The sequence below is a fragment of the Ptychodera flava genome, chromosome 12 (genome assembly GCF_041260155.1).
Source record: "Ptychodera flava strain L36383 chromosome 12, AS_Pfla_20210202, whole genome shotgun sequence".
NCBI classification, from domain to species: Eukaryota; Metazoa; Hemichordata; class Enteropneusta; family Ptychoderidae; genus Ptychodera; species Ptychodera flava.
In genome coordinates, this window is record NC_091939.1 from 36,679,419 (window position 1) to 36,707,204 (window position 27,786).

The 27,786-nt window shown below is 37.4% G+C and overlaps 1 protein-coding gene across 1 annotated transcript; it reads left to right on the top strand.

The window, feature by feature from the left end:
• The first annotated feature begins 17,911 nt into the window (after positions 1 to 17,911).
• LOC139145767 (uncharacterized) lies at positions 17,912 to 26,816 on the top strand. The gene is made up of 3 exons (XM_070717070.1): positions 17,912 to 18,822; positions 21,855 to 21,911; positions 24,391 to 26,816. Exons 1-3 carry the CDS (start codon positions 18,386 to 18,388, stop codon positions 25,364 to 25,366), a joined length of 1,470 nt encoding a protein of 489 aa, XP_070573171.1. The 5' UTR covers positions 17,912 to 18,385; the 3' UTR covers positions 25,367 to 26,816.
• Positions 26,817 to 27,786: the final 970 nt, after the last annotated feature.

Consider the following 27,786-nt stretch of genomic DNA (forward strand, 5'->3'; position numbering starts at 1 on the left):
ATCGTATATTCAGTGACTTGCTTGTTTGATATTAAGTACAATCAGGCGACATCTCCCATATTTTGTCACAGTGGAATTCAACTGTTGCAATAATGAGAAAGACAGTTATACAGGCCTCTTCGAACATGGTGTGTAAATATATAAAAAAAATGTTACAAGTATGTTACTCCAGGATGCGCGTAGCTTGTGCGTTTAGTTATAAAGATAACAAGAAAGGGGGAAAAACAGTGAAACATTTTGACAAATATCGAGATATTGCCCACATTTTGTACATTATGGTACAACCCATTGACAGCATAATAGACACACGTGATGGTTCGTCATCCCAGGGAGACAAGAGCTATCTTCTTCACAAATTAGTTCTGCGGTGTCAAGTGTAAATCAATACCATATTCTGCCAACGTCGAGGGTCCATTCTGATCTGTCAGTTTTTGTACTTATCGGGACTGCGCATGTTCGTCCCCCACTACTGCATTATATACCACATATCATTAAATTAATCATACCGGTATATTAAAGGTGGCGCTTCATGTAACACAGGGGTTGCAAAGATTCGTTCCATTTCAAGTAATTTGTCAACTCAAGATTAAATATTGGTTGGGTTCATCTTTCAGCGAGTCAAGCAGTTGTAAGGTGGGTGATAAAGAAGTGAAAATTTATGCAAATTTATGCAAATCACCCCGATTTCCCGGCCTCTCTTTTCTCCCAGTTTCAAGATTTCAAAAGAATTTAACTCCGCTCTGGCTGGGTCAAAGTTTCTTAACTTTTCACATTATGTTCTTTAATTACTATTTAACAAAAAGGCTTTTTTGCTTTACAATAACGTTCTTACATTTTGAATAAGGGGCATAATTTTTAATCACTGTTTTTGAGTGTCAGTCTTTCAACTCTTGCCATTTTAGAATGATCGATAACGCAAAATAAAATAGTCTGTTTTTCTACATATTATACTAGTTTCAAATGAAATATTAAATTTCAGAAAATAGTATAGTTTTAACTTAAACTAATACCAAAAAATACCAAAATTATATATTTTTTAACCAAATTTGCAATTATTACACCCAAAATTTCAGAGATTAAAACATTTTTTGATGGAATATTTTAACCTTCCAGTATTGTCAATTTTGAGTAGCATCTAATCCATATGTCTTGTAGTTTTGAAACAAATTTTTGGTAGGTCACTGTGCAATATGGCAATTAGCCAGAATTCACAATTTGCCTACTCTCTCATGATTGTCATTTTGTGTGCTCTTCGGCAGGAGCAATTGACCTGCCCAGAGTTGGATTTACTCAAGGTGGCTTTTAGACCAATAAATCTAAAAAATTCATTGATGCATTTAAAGAACTTGCCTTTGGAATATGACTTTACAAAGTGCTTATACAGGTAGTGTTGAATACATGTGAGCAGAACGGCGCAAAACATGTTTATTTTTTCTGCGCTCTCATCCTTTACAAATATGCTGGCCTGTGATAGTTGGGGGGGGGGGACTTGAAACATTTTGACCATATAGGGGGGGGGCATTTGAAATTTTTTTAGGGTACTTAGGGGGGATCTGAAAAAAAAAAAGAGATTTCAATCGAGATTCCTCCAGGCCAGCCCCCCCCCCCAATCGTTATTTGTGAACGCAGCCTAACCGGTCCCCGACACGCCATGGCGCCATCACATCTGTTCTGCATATGTCACTGTTACCGTATCCAATCACAGCGTGTGTGACCATACAGAGACCCTAGTTTTCTGCTATCCAATCACAGCTTGTGTGACCATACAGAGACCCTAGTTTTCTGCTATCCAATCACAGCTTGTGTGACCATAGACCCTTGTTTTCTGCTAATCACAGCGTGTGACCATACATAGACCCTTGTTTTCTGCTATCTAATCACAGCTTGTGTGACCATACATAGACCCTTGTTTTCTGCTATCTAATCACAGCTTGTGTGACCATAGATAGACCCTTGTTTTCTGCTATCTAATCACAGCTTGTGTGACCATACATAGACCCTAGTTTTCTCTACAGTCTATGGTGTGACTATAGGTCATGGTGACGATGCACTTCAAAGTTAACCCAATGCTACACTGAAGCAACAGCTACACACTTTTAGAGAGTAAAATATGGGACAGTTCAGAATTTACTTCCAGGGGGGTGGAGGATTTTCAGGGGGGGGGGCCACCCATTTTTCCCAAGAAAAAATAGGGGGGGCCTAGACAAAAATACCACAATCTTTTAGGGGGGCCAAGGAAAAAAACAACATCGATTCAATATTTGCCCAGAATTTCTGATCTCTACAAAAGAGAACCATAGACGCTACCTGGCTGACAGATAAACTCAACATGTTTAGTTAAACTCCTTTATCTGCCAAATTCAGTAATATTCACAGTGGTTTGTTTTATGCATCTACTGCAGTATCTTGTTCTTCTCCCTGAAGAGTCATGAAATGTCCAGTATTTAGCATGTCAAGACAGACCATACAGTGAACAGTCAGCGTTGTTTTTGTTGAAAAGAGATCTCGGATCAAGTCCAGACTAGAATTCATTTATCAACAATCATGGTCATTTATGTTCACACTGGTATGTTGCTAAATACAGCATTGGGTGTTCTATGTAGTGATAGAATAACAAACAAATGCTGATACACAGCGATGAACATTGAACAAATGCTAAAAATTACAGCAAATGTCTTTTTAAGGTTTGGTTTACCTTGTAGCTTGTAAAGCAGTTGAAAGTTGCATGATAAAGGAGTGTTAATTTATGCAAAGGTATGCAAATCACCCGATTTCTTGGCTTCTTTTTCCTCCCAATTTCAAAATTTCCAAAGAATTTAACTCCACTCCGGCTGGGTCAAATTTTCTGAAAGTTTAAAACTTTCACCGTGAGTCTGCAAATATTCAGCATCATCAAATGAAAATGTATGCTGAACTTGTGCATGTACATGTACATCTCACTTTCCAGAAATATCTGGATATCTGTTGCTCCGGCCAAGGTGAAAATTGTCCGTGACAAACCACACACCCCTTGGTATGACACGACCCTGCGTGAAGCCAAATGTGATCTTCGGCAAGTTGAAAAGCAATGGAGGAAAAATCCGCTTGAAGTAAACAGATTGATCTTTACGGCAAAACGTGCGAACTATAATAGACTCTGTACTGAAGCACTTGCATCATATCACAGGAATCGTATTGAAACAGCTGATCAGACTAAACTATTTAGCATCGTTGACGATTTAATAGGTGAAAAGAAATCCTCTGCTTCAGTTTTACCAATTCATGATGATAAAACTCAATTGGCTCAGTCTTTTTCAGACTTCTTTTCAAACAAAATTTCTAAGCTTAGGGACCAATTTCCAAAGTCCTTGGCCTCAGAAAAGGTTAATGAGTCACTACTGTATTCGTTTAACGAGTTCACTCCTGTTACTAAAGCCAGTCTTATTAAAATCGTTGATGCCATGAATTCTAAGTCTTGTGCACTAGACCCTATTCCGACTAAACTGTTGAAACTGTGTCTTCCTAATGTAATACATGATTTAGTCAAAATAGTGAATGCCTCATTTCATTCGAGTACAGTTCCTAAAATGTACAAGCAAGCTCTAGTTCGCCTTTTATTGAAAAAGCCCAGCCTTGACTCAAATGTTTTATCAAATTATAGGCCTGTTTCTAATCTGTTATTTGAGCATAAATTTCTGGAGAGAGTTGTTTTAATCCAACTTGATGTGTATTTTAGTCAGTTTTCTTTGTATTCTAAATACCAGTCGGCGTACAGACATAATCATAGCACAGAAAGTGCCTTGCTGAGAGTTCAAAATGACATTTTACGTGCACTTGACAGTCATAAAGAAGTTATTCTTTCACTACTTGATTTGACCGCTGCGTTCGACACTATCAATCACAAGGTATTGTTGTATCGCTTAGAGCACAGGTTTGGCATTAAGGGCAAGGCACTTGCTTGGTTTCAGTCCTACCTATGTGATAGAACTCAGACTGTGTGTATTGATGGTATACTGTCAACCCCGAGTGATCTTGATTGTGGTGTCCCTCAGGGAAGTGGGCTGGGCCCAATACTTTTCACGCTGTACGCGGCACCCTAATAGAAGACATAATAATCAAACATGCACTGGATTTGATGTTATTTGCAGATGATACTCAGTTGTATCTGATATGTGAGCGTGCTGTCGACTCAGCATTCATAGTTGAACATTGTATTGATGATATTCGTCAATGGATGATTGAAAATCGGTTGGTTTTGAATGATGCTAAGACAGAAGTGATCCACTTCTGTTCAAAGTTTAAGAAATCAGTTGATCTGTCATCTCTTCGAGTAGGGACCACTGATGTTACTACGTCTAAATCTGTTCGTGATCTTGGTGTTTATTTAAATTGCTTTGCAGATATGAGTACTCAAATTTTGAAATTATGTCAGTGTGCATCGTTTGCTCTACAAAGAATTGGTCGTATTAGAAATGTTTTAGATCGTACAAACACTGAAAGACTTGTGCACGCTTTTGTAACATCATGTCTCGATTACTGCAACAGCTTGCTGTTCGGTATCGAAGACAAATACCTCTGTAAACTTCAGTTACTTCAAAATTCTGCTGCTCGTCTAGTTACACGCACAAAAATGCATGAACACATCACACCAGTGAGACGTGAGCTTCACTGGTTGCCTATCCATGCTAGAATTAATTTCAAAATTCTTCTTTTTGTGTATAAAATTTTGCATGATCAAGCACCTGCTTATCTTTCTGATCTTATCACAGTTCACGTTCCTAAACGGTTTACACGCTCAGCGTTCACACCAATTTTGGAGCCGGTGAACTGGGAACAGAAACATTTTGGTTACCGTTCTTTTTCTAATGCTGCTCCCACTTTATGGAATTCCTTACCAAAAGAAATTAGATTGTCACCATCTGTTGCCTCTTTTAAAACATCTCTGAAAACATATCTCTTCAGAAAGTACTATAATGATTAAGTCATCGTTTTGATGTTCGTATCATGTTGCATTGTAGAGTTTGTATTTTTAACGGAGTATTTTAATGTACTTGTATTTTAACCAGAGCATTTTTATGATACTTTTATTATTATTGTATTTTCATCTTGTATTTTATTGTAAAGCGGTTTGATATTTTATTGATGGAAATCGCTTAAGAAAAATAAATTATTATTATTATTATTATCTGCAAATGATATACCATTAAACTTCAAGATATATATCACTTTGCCAATTATCTGCTCCTCTGATTTTCTGTTCACCATTTCTAACTGACATCTTTGCTTGTCTTTGTGTGCATCATATGTATCAGTGAGACATAACGAAAAAAGTATTCATATTTAGTAATTAACTTTTCTTAAGAAATTTACAACCATATATGTTTATTGCTACCCTTTCCAAAAGTGTGCCACTTGCAGTCCCTGCAAATCATTCTTTTTATAGTCACATAACCCTGACATGATTTGTTATATCATCGATTAAATGTCCACTACAGTTCCTGCAACTTGTTAGACTGGATATGTCTATAGTGTATAAGCATGCATGTATATATTAGGGGGGGGGGGCATGGAAAAAAAACAGGAAAGATGAGGGGGGCTATAGATTTTTTCTATAATTTACTAGGGGGGGGGCCATGGAAAAAAATCACCCAGAAAATAGGAAATCCTCCACCCTCCCCCTGGAAGTAAATTCTGAATCGTCCCTAAGGATCGATAGGCCAACTGCAAATTCGGATATAACAGTAAGCGAACTCGTTCTCAGTGGTTTACTACTCTCTTTACATGAAACTACTTATCACGACGTTCTCTTCCGTAGGGTGATTAGGCTACGGAAGAGAACGTCGGAACGTAGCATATTAAACTACACTTATACAAACTAACCAGTAAACACCACGCCTGTGTTGTCATTAGACGACATGATAGCGACCGAATTAGGCCTATTAGTGATGGCGGAGGTCGGTGGTAAATCTTGAAGTTATAGCATCACAAGTGTTTTCGGTTCATATTTTTGGACCCTCTAGAACATCACACAGGAATAACTCTAAAACTCCGAAACGTCATGTGACGAAACGTCATGTGACGTATCTATGACGCGTTCTGACGTAGTATGACCCAGAAGGAAAAACGTGGGTAACTACAATGAAGCAAGTTAGGGATGCCTAGGGAGAATACGAATCCCGGAGTTCGAAAGTTGAAAATGTGGAGTTCGAAAGTTGAAAATGTTGATTTCGATAGTTGAAAATGTGGAGTTTGAATGTTGAATGTTGAGTTGTATAGTTGAAAATGTGGAGTTTGAATGTTGAGTGTTGAGTTGTATACTTGAAAATTGGGAGTTCGAATGTTGAATGTTAAGTTGTATAGTTGAAAATTGGAAGTTCGAATGTTGAATGTTGAGTTGTATAGTTGAAAATGTGGAGTTCGAATGTTGAATGTTGAGTTGTATAGTTGAAAATGTGGAGTTTGAATGTTGAATGTTGAGTTGTATAGTTGAAAATGTGGAGTTCGAATGTTGAATGTTGAGTTGTATAGTTGAAAATGTGGAGTTTGAATGTTGAATGTTGAGTTGTATGGTTGAAAATGTGGAGTTCGAATGTTGAATGTGGAGTTGTATAGTTGAAAATGTGGAGTTTGAATGTTGAATGTGGAGTTGTGTAGTTGAAAATGTGGAGTTTGAATGTTGAATGTTGAGTTGTGTAGTTGAAAATTGGGAGCTTGAATGTTGAATGTTGAGTTGTATAGTTGAAAATGTGGAGTTTGAATGTTGAGTGTTGAGTTGTATACTTGAAAATTGGGAGTTCGAATGTTGAATGTTGAGTTGTATAGTTGAAAATTGGGAGCTTGAATGTTGAATGTTGAGTTGTATAGTTGAAAATTGGGAGTTCGAATATTGGCCTTGATTACGCGCCATACCCCTGTGAAATCACCCTTTCTCCTTTATTTTTCCTTTTCCCCTTTTTACGTGCAATTTTCTGTTTGTGTCTGATAAAGCCAAGGCAATTTTTTCCAAGCAAAAAGGAATGAAACCAAACTTAATGTCTGTCCAAGTTGATTGCCTTTTACATTTAAGACATCGACTTTGGAAAACATATCCCAGATACCAAACAAAAACAGATACAGAAGGTTCAGTTTCAGAGGATCAGGTTATGGTCCATCTGCCATTAGACGTCAGATACGCGATGTTGGAAGCAGTGGAACATATCTACATAGAATCACGGTCGAGTGACCGTGGCAGAATGTTGAGTTTGCCATGTTTTCATGTGCGTCTGTCTGGCATGGCAGCTGGATGAGCTACACACAGGCGTGATGTTTACTGGGTAGTTTGTATAAGTGTAGTTTATGCTACGTTCCGACGTTCTCTTCCGTAGCCTAATCACCGCACATGGTTCGCCAGGATTTAATAGATCGGCAGCTATATCTGCCGACTCTGTTCTGTTGCAGATTTCGATACTCGTCATAAAATCCAAGCTATTGTTACATTAGTATATGCAGTGATATAAAATGTTGAATTTCTACATTACACTTACAGTAACGGCACCAATGATTTTGACGATGAGATACAGCTGGATATTGATACACTACCTAATTAGGTTTGTCAGTTTGCTCTCAAATTTACCCTTTTAGTGGTCAACTTTTACAACTTTGCGCCAACATCAGACAGACTAAAACAGCAGGTGACGCAGCAAGATGTCTGTAAACTAATTTACTATGTAGTATGTTTATATCTTTACAGCAGCTATCAGTTTCAATGGTGACACACATAGAGACTGCTGGCCAAGTTTTACAAGCAGTTCAAATTCACGGAGAGGTGGTAAAAGAACTACGTTACTGCAAATTTAGACTCGGAGGACAGTGTTCTTTGTAGTTGAATATCAATAAAGTTCATGACTTCAAACAAAATCTAAAACTAACAACTCAAATCGATCTGGGAGAATCAGAATGTTTGAGTAGCGATAGCAATATCTGGAAGTCAGGGCTTTGAGTCAGCAACTTTCTAGTCTAATAAAACTCAGACAACGAGATGTTCTGGTATTGCCAGCCATGGTGGGGCTTTGTATACATACGCTGACATGTAATTAGCAGCTATCAGTTTCACTGGCGTAATGATCTGTACATTTGTACAAACAGACGTTGAACCTGACAAAAAACGCAACATGGATGGCTCCCGGACGACACCAGCTGAAGTGAGAGAGAAGATTGTTCAGTTGTATTTAAACGGTCTGTCATTTTCAGAAATTGGTAAACGTTGTGGTGGTATTTCAAAGCAAACGGTCAACAACATTGTTTTGCGGTACTTGAAAACTGGCAGTTTCCTGCCAGGCAAATCATCTGGAACATCGGTAAAAACATAGGGCCAAAGTCCCTGAAGCTACTATAGACATGGATACAAAATTAAGTATTTCCTGACTGTATGAAATTATCTCACTTAGGTCATCCTAGGGACTTGTAAACCAAATATTAAAGCTGTCTGACCAGCGGTTTTGAAAGAACAAGCAACTCAACAGTTGACAGAGCTCTGCTGTGTTATGTAGAGAATAACCTTTTGTGACACATGTATTGATGAAGAAGATGGATATCTTTGATTAACATTGTAAGTGAGTTCTGTTGAATAAGTTGAGACTGTACATACTCAGAGAAAGCACACTGAAGAGACAAATGTTTGAAACTTAGGAAGTTCAAGGTCATCAAAAGCATTATAAGGAATCATGTAACTTTCATTGCACTGTTTACACAGATTGCATAATTGCTATAAATAGCACATGAGGAATCTTACAGCCCAGCTTTACCATAAAAACCCTATCACTTTGACCACTCTTTTAATTGACCACTCTATTTTTTTCCTCAAAAAGTAATTTCATTTTATCCTTACCAAGTCAACCATAAATGGAAATTAGAACTTTCTCTATCTCTATCTCTATCTTTAGTGACTATTTTGAGCAATTTCTTTTAGATAACATACAGGGCACAATTAATGACGGTTCAGAATATGTCAAAGTTGGGATTCAGGAAAGTTGCCTTTACCGGTACATGTTTTAATCCTCCAAGATGGTAGGCATTTCACTATGAACTGTCAAAAAAAGTTGAACTTTCTGATAATTCTACACTAAAATTATTTTGGCTTTGATGATTTCCTAATTAATTCAATTATTTAAAATCATATTAATTATTTTTTCTGGGTGAATTGATAAGGTTTATACAGTACAAGAATTACATACAATGTAAGTCAAATTTTGACCAAAAATTACAAAAAAAATTCCTTAAAAATACATGTTTGCATATTTCATCACAATTTGAACAAATCTAAGTTGGGTTACCCCTAGGGACGTGTATACCAAATAACAAAGCTGTCTGACCAGCGGTTATGAAGAAGAAGATTTTTTACCAAAAACACCTTTTTTGGCATTAATTTGCCTATTTTCAACAATATCAAAAAATTAAAAAAAATACTTTCTCAAAATCATATTTTTCATCTACACAACAAATATCAAATCAGTAAGTACTGTGGTTCTCAAGATATTTGAGTGGACGGACGCCTCACAAACGGACATACATACATACATACATACATACATACAGACTGACGACGGACGCCGGACGGATACCCATCCCAATAGCTTCTATAGACTATAGTCTATAATAGCTAAAAACTGACTGCAAATGTTCTGGAGCATATTGAATACTACAAAAGTGTAAAACCAAGCATTTATGGGCGTGAGATACGGCAGAATTTACTGGTTCATGGGATATGTACCAAAGAAACCCTTCCCTCCCTCTCCTCAATTTCAAAGGCGCTTAACAAACACCTTCTGACTTCGTACTGAAGTAGGCCCCGATGTCAGCTCATTGAGAAATGTGGTGTCATTCATTTGTTGATAATCAAAGTAAAGTTTGTTCATTTTACACATCACTCTATTATTTTTGAAGTCATGAACTTTATTGATATTCAACTACAAAGAACACTGTCCTCCGAGTCTAAATTTGCAGTAAGGTCGTTCTTTTACCACCTCTCCGTGAATTTGAACTGCTTGTAAAACTTGGCCAGCAGTCTCTGTTTGTGTCACCATTGAACCTGATAGCTGCTGTAAAGATATAAACATACTACATAGTAAATTAGTTTACAGACATCTTGCTGCGTCACCTGCTGTTTTAGTCTGTCTGATGTTGGCGCAAAGTTGTAAAAGTTGACCACTAAAAGGGTAAATTTGAGAGCAAACTGACAAACCTAATTAGGTAGTGTATCAATATCCAGCTGTATCTCATCGTCAAAATCATTGGTGCCGTTACTGTAATATGATATAATTAACAGAAGTGAAGAACGGACAACGGATGAAAATCTGCCCATGCACTAGGCCATAGCTATCCGATGGACGTACTTGTGCAGGGCATTCCTTGACGGCTTACACTAATTTGCGGAACGGAATGAGCGGAACGGAACAGAACAGCCACACCAAATAAAAAATTAGTTTCTCTTTTTTTGTATTTAAGTTGTTTTATTGGTAACATTTTCTTTAGTAACAGTAACTTAAATTAAAATGAAGTACAGTGCTTAGTTATCTACAATTTTGTGTAAAATTGAAATCCATTTGCTGCAATGTCTCTCTAATTTGTCTTTTTCCAGAGCTATTTCATACTCTAGATGGTAGTTGAATTTTACTTGCAACATAAATGCTGCAAAGTGTGGTTTACTCTGTTTCATTTTCATGGCATAGATGTGTCTTTTGGCTAACAGTAGCAAGTGTTTATGAATGTCAGAGCAACCGTCAACACCAAAGAGCACTTCATTTAAGTTATGTCTCCTGAACAAACTGAGAGATTCCTCGAAAAATGTGTGAAACTCGTTCCAGAAGGTCTCAGTGAATTTACAGGTTGTAGAAAAGATGATATAGTGTCTCGTTGCTGTTTTGGCAGAATGAACAGAGCGGTGATTGGTCCATGCCTCTTCTAGATAGATCGTAGTTTGTGTACAGAATATGATGAAGCAGTTTGAACTTTAATTCACGTGTTTTTGTGTGTTTTGCTATCTTAAATGGTAGACTATATGTAGGAGACCATGGTCCAGTAAAGTCATATTCTCTTTCATAATAGCGTTCATTAATTGGACTTAATTCCTCTTTTCTGTAAATGTAGTTCCTCTTAATTAGAGTCCATTTTTTCGCCCACTGGCTTTTTGAGCGGAAAAAAATGGAATTAAGACAGACATTTTGATTTATATAAAACATATCATTTATTCAACTCTACAAATAAGGCACCTTAATTTTTGAAGTTTCCAAAATGAAAATTATGTCAAATAGGCTGTAACTTCAATTTGAAGCTACATCTAAATTTAAATCTACCCCGAGAATCACGCCTTATAGAGGGCACTACCATAGTGTGGAGGGGGTGGTCAACCCAAAAGAGGGCTTGTCATTGGCCAACATGTAGGCCTAATTGTGCACTCTCTTTTGTTACGTACGATCGCAATGTTTTGAGACGTCACCGCCACACGAGCAACTGTATATTGTTTTCGAAAAACAAGCGGATTTAGAGTACAGGATCTGAATGTCTTTACAACTTTCAAAAGTTTGGACAGTTTAGACGAATTAATCCAGGAACTCACCATGACGCACTGTCAGTAAAACCTATAAATTGCTGCGGCTGTACCTGGCCCCACAGACGTGATGTTTACTGGTTTATAGTTTGTATAAGTGTAGTTTAATATGCTACGTTTCGACGTTCTCTTCCGTAGCCTAATCGCCCTACGGAAGAGAACGTCGGAACGTGGCATAAACTACACTTATACAAACTACCCAGTAAACATCACGCCTGTGCCTGGCCCTGCCGCTCCTGGCCCTGCCGGGCTGTTTGTGATACTCTCATCATGCTAGTCAGGGGTTGCATCCGCGCCAATGAACACACAGTCAGCAATGCATGAATGAACGAGAGATGACTCTCGTGTATTTATTGCATTTATAGGCCTCCGGCCCCATTGCAAGGAGTTACATTTCAAAATCTTGTACAATTTTGTAGCGGTATGAAGTACGCACTACAATACAGAAAATAATTTATTCAGAGAGACATTGTTTTCTTAAATTAAATGCCTTATAAAGAAATATACAGAGTTTTCGTAAAATTACATCATTGCAGACTGTAGTAAGTTGTTAAATTTACATTGGTTCGGGTGGGTAGAGTATTCATTTGGAATATACATAAGACGGAGGTCTTTGTAAGCGGACATTCTAATAGGAAGTGGAACTCATCCTCGACTTTGTTTGAATTACAAACTTTACAATATCTTTCAGTAGAAGTAATACCTGTGCGTCTACCTTCTTCGATGTTCAGTGGCAGACATCCACACCGAAAACATGCTAATACTTGAAGAAATTTGAAACTAAGACTAATATGTAAATACTTCTCTGGTTCCAATGCACTTTTATAATTGACATAGTTACGCATTTTGGGTTTACAACAAACATTTGCCATTCAATAAAGACACAGTTTTCAAGCTCACTCTGTATTCTTTTGACATTTTCAATCCACTTTCTTGTGTAAATCATTACCCCGCCACTCGGTCTACCTCTTTGAGACTTTCTTTTGGCTGAATATGAAAATACATTGTAGCCAGAAAACAAATTTACAGAATCTTTCTCCGTACAAAATGTTTCTAGCAAACAAATTATATCAAAACTTTGACAGAAGGAAATAAATTCAAAATTATGTACATTTCTTTTCAAGCCCCGTACATTCCATACTAGTAAAGATAACTCACTATGAATTTCATGGCAAGGACCTTGGCCACATCCCTATTGGGGTGTATCTCTATCAAACTTGACAATTCGTTCACATATTTCATCTGTATCTTCATTTACACTGAAAATACGCTTGCAAGTAGTGTCTTTGACCACAAGCTTGTCGTACTGAAGATGAATATTCAAATCCTTATTAAGTTCAAGTAGAGAACGACGATGTTTTATCAATTTGGAACGTATCTTACGAATTCTTCTTGAAAAATCTTCACTGATTGAAATGTTCGTACCTTTTAACTTGAAAGCTTTACGGAGAACTTGTTCTCGGTCCTTATAACTTCCGAAGCAAGTCACGATAGGCTTATAACCGCGTACAAGTGGCGCGTGCTGAATTCTATGAGCCCGATCGATGTCAATCGTGTCCGTTAATTCCAGTTGGTTTCGGATTACACGTGTCACTTTTTCTTCACAATCTTCCCAGCTTTCATTTTCACCGTCTTGTGGCACTCCAAAGAAAACTAAATTATTTCTCCTACCTCTATTCTCCAAATCGTCTTTCTCCTTTTTGATGTCCTTTATAGATTTCTTCATTTCAGCGATGTCTGATTTTAAATCTTCCCCTAGTGTTACCACATTACCAGCATGGCCAGGATCCTCCAGTAGCTTGTGCACATCTCCCTTCATTTTCTCAAGTTCTGTTAATCTATCGGACTCTTCTTGTATTTGTATTTTGATGTCATTTATGTCCTCCTCGACATTATCAAGTCTGGATTGCAAGAGCTCAAAATTTTTGCTCATAGTTTGTGTGTCTTTCAAAATTGCATCCAATTTCTCATGCAATGCACAGATATCTTCTTTAGTTGCGGCCTCACCACCCCTCACTCGAGGACCAGGGTTACGTTCAACGTTACCAGCCAAAAGCAGAAGACCAACCAGGCATAACTTGATAGCCAATGACACATGGCACCTGAGGGCTGAGAGACGTATCGCCGCCATCTTTGCTGGCTTCCGTTGCCTTGCAGAGTCTCCACCACAAAAATACCCAATTCTCCTCCTGTAACTCTGTAAATCTATTCCCATCTTCTATAACCTTAGACTCTGAACCTTTAAACACCTTCTGAGGCACATTTGAAAACTCGGACGAAAATATTTCTTTGGTAATTTTCAAAATATCACGGAGCGCTACACCATACCAGTGCTCAGCACGACTGCTTACGTAACTCCCTCACAGTCAGCAATGCAGTTACAATGTATTAGAAGTTAGAATCCGTCACCACCTCCCTTGTTTTTCACATCCGCGCCTAATGTAATCTGGCGCTATGCCATCTAGGTGAATATTTCATACACAGACCGCCACCTCATGGTCACAGGCGCTCCTTAGCTGAGTGCAGTGGCGGGCATATCGACTACGGGATCAATAGATCGATCCGAAAATCGATCTCCTTAGCAGACTACCCAGCTAAGGAGCGCCTGTGCTCATGGTAGTCATAGCATCCTCCAGCAGATGCGATATCCAGGTTAAGGTTTGGATTCAGGTGTAGTGGCTGATTTGAATTATAGCTTCACTGCAGTAGTCTTATTCATTCCCAGCAGCAGTCTCGGGAGCCGCAGTCTTGCCTGATTAGGCCTATATGTGTAATGTTTGATTTATTGTACTTGCTCTACCACAGTTCCCGAAGTGTGTTTCTATGGAATAAAGTTCTTATTAGTAGTCTTATTCAAGATTTCATCACGGCAAGAAAAACTTCGAAAAGCAGATGTATTACTGTAAGGGTTGAAAAAATGATATTTTATTTAAATCCAAATTTCTGTTTTAGATCCGAAATTCCATGCTGTTCCACTCCAAAATTCAGTGGACGAAAAAAATGGACTCTAATTAAGAGAAACTATTTTTCTTTTTGGTGTGGCTATTCCGTTCCGTTCCGTTCCGTTCGGCTCATTCATCATGAAATTTGACACAACACACACTTTTCAGAAGTTCCATTGTTCTGGTTCACATTTAAAGAGAAAGAAAACATACGTTTTGTTTTAATTATTCCAACCTGAGGTCGAGGAAGTGCATGGACTATGTATGAAGAGTGCACACTGTATTTTTCTTGCACTACAAAGTGTACCCAATCTGACTCAGAATAAGATTTAGAGACGATGTCGTTTCCACCTTTGCTTGTCTTTTGCAGTTCTGGTTAGCTGAGGTGAGTATCAGCTAATGAGGACAGCCAGCAAAGAACATCACCATCTCGACAATTGTTTTTAGTCAGACTGTTCATGCTAGAACGTCTTTTCTGAGTACATGCACCGCAGACGGGACACCCTCCGTCATTTATAGCCCCAGTAATTCTAACTTTTGATGATAATTTCACCATTTTTATTTTGAATCTGAAACATAATACCTTGTTCTTCTCCCCGAAGAATGTTGATATACACAGTACCAAGCTTGTGAACTCAGCCACTATGGTTGTAAACTGCATTGTTATTGTTGAAAACTGACTTCTGGTCCGGACTTCAATTCAAATGTAAACAATAAAAATGCATTTTACACATTTGAACGATAAGTTGACAAGCCAAATAGTGGGTGTTTCAACATTCTTTGGGGAGTAGAATAAGAAGTTGCAATGGATATATAAAATAAAAATAATGAAAAAAATCATCGAAAGTTAGCATTACTGGGGCTTTAAAGATGCAAGTGACAGGCATTAAGAAAAGCTCCAGGGATGAGATTCATTATATCTCAGGATTAATCGGGAAATTTCTCATAAATTTGAAGACTTTGGTGATAGCGATTGTTAGAATATTGTTATACTATTGAAACAGACTGTATTTTCTATTTTCAAGCCTGATAAATAAATTTGACCACCATTTGTTTGCATATTTGCACCATTATGCTTATTTCGAAATGGTGACGTGATATTTAAAATTGAAAATAGAAATAGGGATATATTTCAAAATACAATACATTTTAGTTTCCCAGAGAAATTAAGAACAAATCTATTTTCAAATTCCTATATTGAATCTCGTTGTAGTAAACAGGTTAGCAGCGATTTATAACAAATTCACTACAGTGATGGAAGATTACACTACTGGGGTACTTAGTCATAAAGGTTAAACAGTACAGGTCTAAATTATCAGTAATTATTAGAAGTGTTTCAATCCGTTCACGACAATGTGTCTTTAGTTTATCTTTCTCCACAGCAATTTCACATTCGAGGTGATAGTTAAGCTTAAGTTTGGCAAATAGCCAAACACACCAAAAACGATTTCCCTATGTAAGTATGAGATGATTATGAATAACTAAAACATCGGTATAATGTGTCATCTCTAACAAAACATGTCAGATCATCGACAAATGCTGCATATTTACACTCCGATGTGTTGCATCTTATACCCACAATGTCTACATTGCTTTCTAAATCGAGAAAGAAAATCTCTAAACTATAAAGAGTTTATAAAGAGACAGAGGTTCTCCCTTGCAAACACCTCTGTCAGCACTGAAACAAAGCTTTATCACACAACTACATAGGTATGTGTAATACATTATCGAAAGCGAAGTGGTTTAGCCATCTGACGATGTTATCCTATTCAAGGAAACAAAAGGTTCCAGAGAGACACTATTGTCGGTGTGCAGTAAGAATTTCCATAATCAGTCTGACACATCGTCGTAAACTACGCGCCTCTTTACGGCAACAGCTTGGCGCTCCATAGGTCAGCGGCGCGGAAATTATTATGCTGTGGCTCGCGAGAATGATCTGACATTGTCACTCATGTCTCTACCCTCCACAAAGTTTAAAGCGCTCTGTTGACAACGTATCAAATGAGGGAGGGCCTGGTTTAGCCGATTGGCAAGACACTTTTATCCTATTTTGGCGTCTTTTTAGAATCCCTCTCTTTTAAATTACGTTAAAACACTTTACCATTGCGAATCGGAGAGTGAAATATACAACACCGTTGCAGGACTCCAGTGTTTTCATGAGGCAAAAAACCAAAATGTTCGTCTTGAATTCCATAATTCTTAAAAAATAATTTGCATATTTTATGTCGCTATAGATTAGAAGCTTGATTCACTGTTTTAGAGTTCATAAGGCGCAAAGAGTAAGCTTATTATTGGTTTTGTCTAAATTATCCACATCGATCCTCATGTGTGTATAGGTGATGTACGTTTTGCGTCGGCAACTTCCAAACCCCTGTTATTCCCACAGTTTAGTATGGCACCACTGTACACTTTATTATTTAAAAATAGCCGTACGTAAACGTACCGAAGACATTTTATCAGCTTTCTACTGGTTTGCGGAGTTATTTTGTGCATTTAACAAGACAATAAAACATTGTATACATGTTGATATGGTGAAATGTGCTTTTGGCGAGGTACATGTCTCTGTGACTAAATATATCCATTCTGAATTTCTTTTTAAAGACTAGATGTTCATTTCTTGTGCCAGTAATTTCAAAAACCAAAAAATGAAACTAGTCGTCATTGACGTACAGTTTAGACGCTATAACCTAACTAATCGTCCTGGTTAGGGGCTAACTAAGCTTTTCAGCCACACTCAATATGTGTGATAAATATTCTAGTCGATAACAGGTCGCATGTTGAGGTTACGTAGAGATGTACAATCCTATTGTGTGAAGATTGAATCACCTGGAGACCACTTGATAATTACTGTGATTTGTATAATCTCTACAGGGTTTACGTAACCTCCAAAATTTCCCTCTCAACTCATGCAGACCTTAATGACTGATGGTAGCTGACATGACAAGAAAAATGGCAGTCGATAATTTGCCAACAAATTTGATCTTTTGTTACATACAAATAAAATGATTCTTCCATTATCTAAAAACGGTTGAAATCAAGGATGTCATTCAGTGTAGCACCCCTCATTTGAATGAAGTGGTCTTAAACAAAGCAGTTTAAACCAGACGAAGAATAGACACGATTAAAACCCCTTTCAACCCTTTACAAAAATCACCCTTGGAATTCGGATGAGTTTCGTATGAAATGTATTTGTACTATTTCTTTCATGATGTCCCTATACACATGCAGCTGACCATGGTATGAAATGCCACCAAGTCAAATTATAACCTTACAATTCTTGTAGCACATTGATATTGTCAGAACGCTATTTATTTTTGTCTGCCTGACAAATTTACAATTTTTTGAATGTACGATACTGTAAACATCTTAGAAAAAACACCCCTGTAAATCGAGTGGTTTGATCCGGTTTCCTTTCTTAACGTTAACATGAAAGCCTATTACTATAGATATATTAAGATAAGCATCTGCATGACTGGTCGACCCATAACCTGCAAAACGTCAAAGTAGCCAGTCAGACCGTCATTTACCAACCTGCTTTATCTAACCTAACGGAAGACGATGCTAGAGGCGGAATCTGTACAGAAATAGACAATTTAGACAACAACGAGCGGCGCGTAAGTACACACCAGCATCTAAAACTAAATCAAGTGAGAGTGTTATGTAAACCCGAGGAGGACGCCGTAAAGTAATTATACACATTTGAAGAAGGGCTTGTCATCCAACCACAAATCCACTGAAATTACACCCATCCGTAGTGACACTGACAGAAAGAATTGTTCTGTTGCATGTTGTATACGAGGTAACTGAAGGATCTAATGAGAGGGTATGTGAAGTACGACAGACGTTCGAAATAATGCTATACATCGTCATTGTGTAGTAGATGCAGAAGACAAATGGTATCTTGACAGTCGACATGGCAATTGTAAACATTAATGATGGGTATAACAACGAACACAATTCCTGTACTTTTGATGAATCTGGTGCTCACGTATTACTTAGCCATACCTTACCTGGAACCCCATGCGTGTGCAAACAGCAGGAGAACTTGAGTTTAACAGGATGGATACCAAACCTCTGTGAAGATTATTCTGTTAGGTTCAAAAGAACAAGGAAGCGTCCTAAATTTCCATACAGGCTTGCTTATGGTACGTACAGAGAGCCTCAATATAGGTTCCGCCATTACTCGGATATATCAAAGTACATGGACCAATATAGGTATTATCACACCAGAGGAGATGTATGCAAGGAATCAGGGGAAAAGTTGGTACTTGGTTACAATGTGCCGGATCCATACAGACCTAAATTGTATCGCTTCAGGTAAGGACTCCCGGGTTGTTCGTTTTATGAAACTTTATACATTGAGGTGTATTTTTAATTCCAAAGAAGGCATATATATTTGCTGAGAGTGCCGATAGTGCCGAGAGTGCTGAGTGCCGGAAGAAAAACTTAAAGCCGACAGAGAATGCCAGATATCCAGACAATGTAGAAGAGAAACGTAACCATAGATGTCGGTTTGGAAAGTGTTAATCTTGACTCAATGTGATTAGGAACACATGCACCTTTCCATGTTTTTGGTGTTCTCATTAGCTTGGATGCATAGCTTTCTCTACAAGGATTATAACCAGATTGGTGTGAACTATTTGATTTATGAGAAAACATGTGACTGTTCAGATTGAGATTTGAACACGGCGATGATGAAAGTCATCTAAACTCATTTTCAGAGACCAGTTTGGAATCGTTTTGTTGAAAATGGGCAATGAGATATCCATATTAAAGTTTCGCAAGCTCCGTCCTTTGTTCTTGATTCTATGAATGTCCTCAAATATGCAAACAAATAAATGTTCGGCATTGTGTAGATTCCATGTTAAACTTAATGCGCTTTTTGGTAGCGATACATTTTCGATTGTATTCTTATCTGAACATCTTCATAAGTATAATATATCAGTTACAAATAACGTCGTAAAATAAACAGTCTGCACATAATGAGGCTAGAAAATTCAATCTAAAGTCAATTTTTTAAAATAAGCTACCAAAAATATTAAGAAAGCCTTGTTGAGAATGTCTTTAGCAGTTGAGAGCAGTTGACACAAATTGCACTACAGTCAGACACAGTGTATATGAAACTTTGACGGTCGTCTTGCATTGAGATTTTTTTTTTCAATTCGAAAAGAAAAAGAAAAGGTAAAGTGCCATTTGGAAAATTTATGACAAGTCTTCATTCGATTCTCATAATATTGTTTTGGCATGGAATACTGACGATATAGAATATGTGTTATGGCCACACAATAAAATGATTGCCATAGTAACGTTCCCATCATAGTGGTCACCTATCCATTTTATCGCCTCTTCAGTAAATTGATATTATAGTGATCCTCTCTTTTCTCAACACGTCGACTATCCAGATACCTGTTCTCTCCAACTTTGAATCTCTTTGAAGATTCACGTTTAAAGTTTTCAATGATACATAAAAATCGATTGACTCGACACGACCACAGTCAAATATCTGACAGAAGATGAATGGTCTAGAAGATGTGAAATCAAGGCATGGTATAACAGAAAGTCCCAAATTTATTCTCCCTGGCATGCTTAGATTTCTGGGTATTTCTGTGAGGCATGCGATGTCAGATCATTTCCTCAGGCAGAATCTTTGTCTAGAAATAGTTTCCTTCTCTCTTACGGACGGTGTGAAGTGTAGAATAAGCGTTATCCTTCCATGGAGATCACAAAACTGATATCGTTCAACACTACCCTTTAACCTAACATTAGATCATTTCCCTATTCGGACATAATCTCATTCAATCCATTTCCTGATCATTACGGGATTTTGTTATTTCATCCCTTTTACTACTCGACTTTCTAAACACTGTACGCAGGTGTACACAACGATATTTACTCGTTGCAATGCGTTGAAAACTATTGTTTACTAGATTTCAGGAAAGTATCAAGGACAGATTGCAAAATCGCAATGACATCAAAGTGACAGTTGTATTGATACCTCATATATTAGTTGTAAAGTTGCATTGCATCGGTCTTTGCAGATAGTTATGCGTGTTGGGCTAATTTTTGGAGATGATAGCTAAAACATGTTCGTGTCGATTCCTTAGTTCAGATATTTGCCTCTCCATTGAATAAGAAATTATTGACGTTATAATGAACAAACTATGAAGTAAACACTATGCAGGTACATTTGATAGTATACAAACCATACCTACAGATCTATCACCTGCAGATAATACTCCTACATATCTAGACATTGAGCTGCTCATGTGGAAAGCTGAAGGGTTCGACATATGAATTATTGATGCCATTTACAATCGTTTATACACTGTTACCACAGCAACCGCTGGCACAATGAGAACGACAGGTGAAATATCTTGCAAACGATTTGAATAAATATTCTAAAAATAGAATTTAAATGGATCACTTCGAATGGTGAGAGAGCGTTCAAGATCGCGTTCAAGATCGCATCATTAATTACAAGCCTATAGCGGAGTCACAATATTGTCAAAACACATCGTGCAGGTCAATGTATGAATCTCTTTCAGATACACCATGATTTAGACAACCTTTCTTCCTCCCAGTATCGTCATAGTATTTTAGTTCATCATTGATGTACCAAGTATTCTTTGCTGATGTCGTTCGACTTCAATTACAAAATGTAGTTTATAGGTGTATTATCATTTTAGGTCGGCTCGTCGGAGTCTTCTTGTAAGGCAATTCCATTGTATGCCAATCAATGATGATACTTTTAACGTTAATGACAGCAGCTCAATGTCCTCATAGTCGACCTCAAACTTCAATAACTGCTGCTTTGGTGAATATACGAAACAAATTATGGAACCTGTCGCGTTTTTACGTCTTACCGTGTACTCACCTAGAATTTATCAATGGGATCGATTGACATGACTGTGATTATACTTATGATTTTAATCCCCCCTCATGCTGCTAAATGACTTCATTTTGCCGGAAAAGCCTTTGAAAACAGAGTGATTGTATAGTCCTTACAATGCACTACATACAGAAGATAATTTGACGCTTCAAATGATAACAACACGTCAATGATTACAACGGTTACCATTCAACGAAAGTGCTAATTCTTTGCATTTCAAAAAATCTCCTACGAAGGTTTCTTTTTTCACACAATAGGGGGTCTCAGAAACATTTGCTGCTGTTGATGACCTTACAAATGGATTTACGATAATCTGCAAGTACTCATTTGCTATTGCATTATCAGAGATGCTCACTGATATGTCACTTCATTTATACTCATTCGCTTGGTGACTTCATAATGGAGGGTGTTTATTCCACAGGTTATGATTTCTATAATTTCCTTCCTATTAAATTTTCAGATTTTTATTCGAGAAAATGGACGCGACTTTCGATGGCTCACAAATGCAGAAGAATAGGTGAGACAATTACTAGAATTTTGTAGATCATGTGATATCATTTCAAACCTGTTCATAGCATTTTTCAGTCTCCTTGACGACGGACCGATAGGGGTCCGTTCTCTGAATATATTGACTCCGGTCGATTTATCTCGTAAATTGATGGCTTTATTGATAGACTTTCTCGGCAAAACTGCAAACATTCGGCTTTGTAATTTACTGGGATAGAATTTAAATATCAGTTAAAGGAAGACCCTTATTACAAATTATAAATCCGATCAAGGGCAAAACACCGACAGTTTTCCGACACAGAAGAACACCGACAGTCTTCATTGAATCCAATTAAATCCTGGACAGCAATTGTCACTACTATAGTGGTCTACAATGGTCACTACCATATCATCTGCAAAAAGAAGGTAAATAATTTGAATCTGGCCTGCAACTCCCATTTACCCATCATTTTACCATCATTTCCCTCATCATTTCATCGTCATTTCCTCATTTCATCGTTATTCACCCATCATTTCATCGTCATTTACCCATCATTTCATAATTTCCTCATTTCCTCATATCATCGTCATTTCCTTATCATTTACCCATCATATCATCATCATTTCCTCATCATTTCATCATCATTTACCAATCATTTCATCATTTCATCGTTATTTCCCCATCATTTCATCGTCATTTTCTCATCAAGAATATGTTAACTCTTCCCTGCAAAAGTAACCTTTTTCGCATCTAAGCTATCATGCAACATTTGTAACATTTTACCCTCAAATTAGTTTTACCAAATTAATGGATTATAGCTTTCAATAACGGCACTGTAAAATCTTGTCACACTTTTGTTCACATATATTTGTACAATTATACTGACCAGTAGAAGTATCGCATTTCTACATTTCTTTTTAGCAGTGTTAATTACCTTTCTTGCAGATCAGTTTGGCCAAATACAAAATAAATAATATGTTTACTTAAACCCTCCGACCCTAAACTTTATTTTATTTTCAAAAATAACGCATGATTTTGTCCAATGTTGTTATTTTTGATGAATCATGTGGTTTTTTGTTGTTTTTATAAAGGAAGTCTCATCGGTAACAGAAGTAGTTGTCATCAACGTGAATAGTGCTCTTCTAAATCATCAGTTATTGGTGGTATTAAACAATTTGTCTCTAGTCTATCTTTTTTCATACCCTTTGTAAAAATTTCAAATTCTGTCCCAGGTGTCGTTGAATTTCTATGGGTAAAACAAACGGTCTACAGTTAGGTTTCTGCCGTACAGGAGGAGAGGCACGTCTGGTCCTTACCGCTGATGTAGATATCACATACTTCGTGTGTAAAGATATGGTGGAGTTAACATTGAAATCCACCACTTCCTTTTCTAACCAACCAAAAGTGTTAGGATTGGCTTACACTTCATGTGATTCAGACATTGTCCAGTGAAAAAATCTTACCATTTGGAAGTCAAACTTAATCGTGCCCTGCAATTGAAGTATTCCATTCACATAAATATTTTTGGCCTGAGGTTATCTCAGGACAGCCAGCCATTTTCATTGAGGAGGCTGGCAACAAAAATAGAAGCCTCCCTTACATAATGTAGATGTCATTGTGCGTAATGAAAATGTATGTGTTTTCTTGAATGAAAATAACGACCATCAACATTTACGTCTACTGTCCCTGTAAAGATTGGGCAAATTATCTCTTCTGCATGTGATGAAGGGCATATCTGGAATTGAAAACTTGCATGAAATACTTCTCACAACATAACTTTAAATATAAAACTGTTTTCATCATATCGCAATGATAATTCTATATCAAGTGACTTACTTATCAATCTCTAAACAATGGTTGTGAAAATTCAATTATCAAAATCAGTGTGTCCAAATATCGGTGACGATGTCACACTTCTTGTCAATTTTCGCACTGAGATTGCCATGACAAATTCATTCATTTCTTTCAAGAAATCGTTTAAATGTCGTTGTTAAGTCCGTGTTGCTGATGCGTGTAAGAGTGTTATTCATTGTGAGTTTAATGTACTACTAAACGTTTTGTTATTTTTGAAGTTCTAATCTTTTATAAATTATGGTATAGGCCTACTTTCTTCAGCTATCGGCATTTTTGAGACAACCTTCAAGGTGACATACAGATCAGCTGACATCCAGCTATGATATGGAGTATCCTCAGTCAGGGCGGGGTTGACCTTTTGATGACCCGCATAGCGACGCACGCTACCCCGCCAACAGATAGTTGCGTTTCCAAAGCTACCTCAGTCACAGGGAGAATGAGCAAGACCTGATCAAATTGTGAACCTCTTCACTCACTACAAACAACCACATTCAAAGCATCGTTTTCATCACTCGCTGCTCTGATATTGCCATTTCTTATGACATGATATTAAGAGACATTCCACGTGAAAGAAGAGTCTTCAATGAGATCACACACACTCATTTTTATCAAAATGGAATGTAGTACTATTGAAGTCTTTTTGTTCTCCTTTCAGTCTGATAATTAGTGGCGAATCCGATAGTGAAGACAGCCAAAGGTCCTCAGAACAGCGTAAAGCTGTGACTGTAAATTTGGCTCCAACAAGACATCATCAATATGAAAGAGGTAAAGAAGGTGTTACATTGCCGAAAATAGACCGTGCGAGAACAGAAATGGAAGACAATGGAAAGTTACTGTCTGGATGTCATCATAATTTGAAATCCAATATTTTGAATGACATTCAAAAATGCCGTCTGGCAAATATGCCGCTTTCCATCAACTCAGTAGGAGATTGTTCAGCAAAGAAAATGAACTCACCCCAAAGTTTCAAAACCGAACATTTCGAGGTATGTGCAAGTATGGTTTCAAATAGAAAACAGTCTTACAAAAGTCCAGCTGACTCGCCTACAAACTTGCGAGAGGAAACTGAACAGGACATTGATCTTCGAGATAAACCAATCCCATATCGTTTGTGGAAATTATCCCCTGGAACATGTCTACAGGAATACTTGACACATATATACTCAATTCGAAATACAGGCTCACTTACATCAGGTTCAAAGGGCAGTGAGATGAGAAATCCGAGTGTGATTTCTAAACGGAACAAGGAACATACCGATATTCCGGTAAGAGTGGGAGTTTGTACATTCTTCAGCAGTGGTGGCTGTATCAGTAATCCCTGCGAAAGGATTTATAGCGCCAAAGATACATTATTAGGAATAGAGGGGAAGTCGGCAGCAGCTACGTCGCCTGATGCAAGGTCCACCACTTCCTTTAAATCCTCGAATGTAACAAACTTAAACGCCCATATCGATGCTATAAAAAAGGAACTACGAAATAATGTTGGTACACCAATGAAGAGAAGAGATCCACGGGCATTAAGCATTGATACAGTGCTGATTGGTAACCAATATCGCACTGAGGAAGGACACAAAGCTCACCTTGCCAGACAAAAACAAACATTGCGTGACGTAACCTCACAGTCAACATGATTATCTGCAGAAGACATTGTACGATTAAAATAGTTGTCGAATATCTAATCAAACTTCAAATAAATTATAAAGGGTAAGCTTAGTGAGGAATAAGATAAATTTCGGGCAAAAAGATGAATTATGTGCGTTGCTCTTTATTTCAACTTCTGAAATACATTAACACGATTGGAACTAATTTGGGAGAATTGGATCTTTAGATTTTTCAAATATCTAGAGTGTTGGGTGCCTATCACTGAATGTTGCAATATTACAAATGAATCACAAAAGCAACTGCATTGCTTACAGAGAAAGCAGATGAGCATACATTTGAAGATTAAACCGTAGTTCCGATCGTGTTCATAACTGCCGTCTTACCGAAACATCGTCAACATTCATACTGATTAAAAGTAATATGTAATAGTAAAAAATGTCAGTTTCAACACTATCTTAGCTTTCCATCAAGAAACGATTCGCTTTACACGTTACAACTTTGGGTACCAGTACATGGTATTTATGTACAGGACTACTTGCCTCATGTTTGGCAAGAAATTGTTTAAAGTTCGGAAATTGGAATCAGAATGGAAACCGGTCAGATTGTACATTGGCAGTTTGATTCGGTATGTCTTGAATACATACCATCCGCGCCACACCAAATGATAGGTAGATCTTTTGCACATGATGAACAATAAGCAGAGATTAACAGTTTTGCTTCACCAGTCAATCACATAATGTAGACTGAAGCATTTAATGGACGGAATTATTAGCAAATAGGGTGGGCTTCTTTCTCATCCATTCGTTGTTATTTTTGTGACAATAAGCGTTCATGAGAACACAGAATATTTGTTCGAGGTGATTGCACTAATATCACTTGAATTGAATTCTTTTTGAAAATTTCTTGTAAATATATCATGGTAAGGCCAAAAGAGAGAGATGGCGAAAGTGATGCGATTAGGCGGTTTTCCTTCTTTCCATTTTCTCTTTTTTCTTAACTATGTTGGTTTTCGACTGTTACAGAAACAGTTATTGTATAATGACTCTGAGTAATTTGTCATGAATCAAAATAGTAGGTAAATGTTAGATATTTTGAGTCCTGTCAGTCATATTGTGAAGATATGGTGTACTTTGGTGGTGTGTTCTCTAGGTATCCATAACAAGGGATGAGAGGTGTCTCATTCAACCAAAACGGGCCAATCTTAATTTATAGGTGTGGCAAATGAAGATCCTTAAATAGGCTTTGCACATATTTGCCCTAATTTGCATTTTCTTACATGGAGGTAGGAAGGAAATGGCAAACAGATTTCATATCTATGATAGAGTATTTTTATACACCTTAGTTTTATGGGTCGATGGCAAAACAAGGGAACACTGTCCTTCCCATTGTTCTGAACAATATGAACACCTTACTGTAAAACATTGGAAGAACTTCGGGACTGGTCAGTCTCCTAGGCCTGGGGGTGTAATTGATTATTTTTTGCCGTTCCAAATTTCAACACGGGTGAACACCCCCACCCCTGCACAACAAAGGTAAAACAAAAGGTGGGTTATAAATTCAATAAATAAGGAATATATATATATATATATATATATATATATATATATATATATATAATATATATAATATATATATATATATATATATATATATATATATAATATATATATATATAAGGGATGCTGGAGAATTGATTTTACAATGTCATCTCTACAACGTGTTTCGTGAGTCGCGAAACTCACTCATCAGGAGACTAGACTGGAGTGAATCTACACGGGCTAAACATCGCTGGTTACACAGGTGGTGGAATTTTGGTTGAGATGACAGTTGTTGCATAACAATATATTGCTGCTGCTATGAATATTCATGTTTACGGAGAGGACTGATTTACTTCGATGGATATACCGGGAGTTACTAGTTATTGCATAACAATGTCTTGCTTCTGTGACGGCATGATGACACAAGTTCATTTCTTTATTGAGTGTGGAACATTCTGGATGGCGGATGATAATAAATTTTTCTGTTAAACAAAGGTTGCACCGCTTGTTAGTACTGTCATATGGCTTGGCTTTGGCTAGGACCTTCCATGAGATAGTGTGCGTGATATTGTTGTTCTTTAGCGTCCAAATGTGTTTACTGAGTTCGGTGGAGTTTCTGGAGCGTTCATGTCGGAATGATGTGATGTGGTTTCTGTATCTTGTCTTGAAGTTGTTCTCTGTAAGCCCAACGTACGTTTCGGAGGTGGTGTTGTCTGACCGTGTGACTGTGGCTTGGTAGACGATGGAGCTTGAAGGCAGTTACCGTCGAGTGGGCATGTGTCTCATGTGTACGTAGTGGATTTCAATCATGATGTCAAAAACAGAAAAGCAGTAAATCTAAAATTCGGTGGGTGTTCAGACTTGCCAGCCACCCAATGTCATCTCCCGAGATGCCATAGAGAGCTATTTTT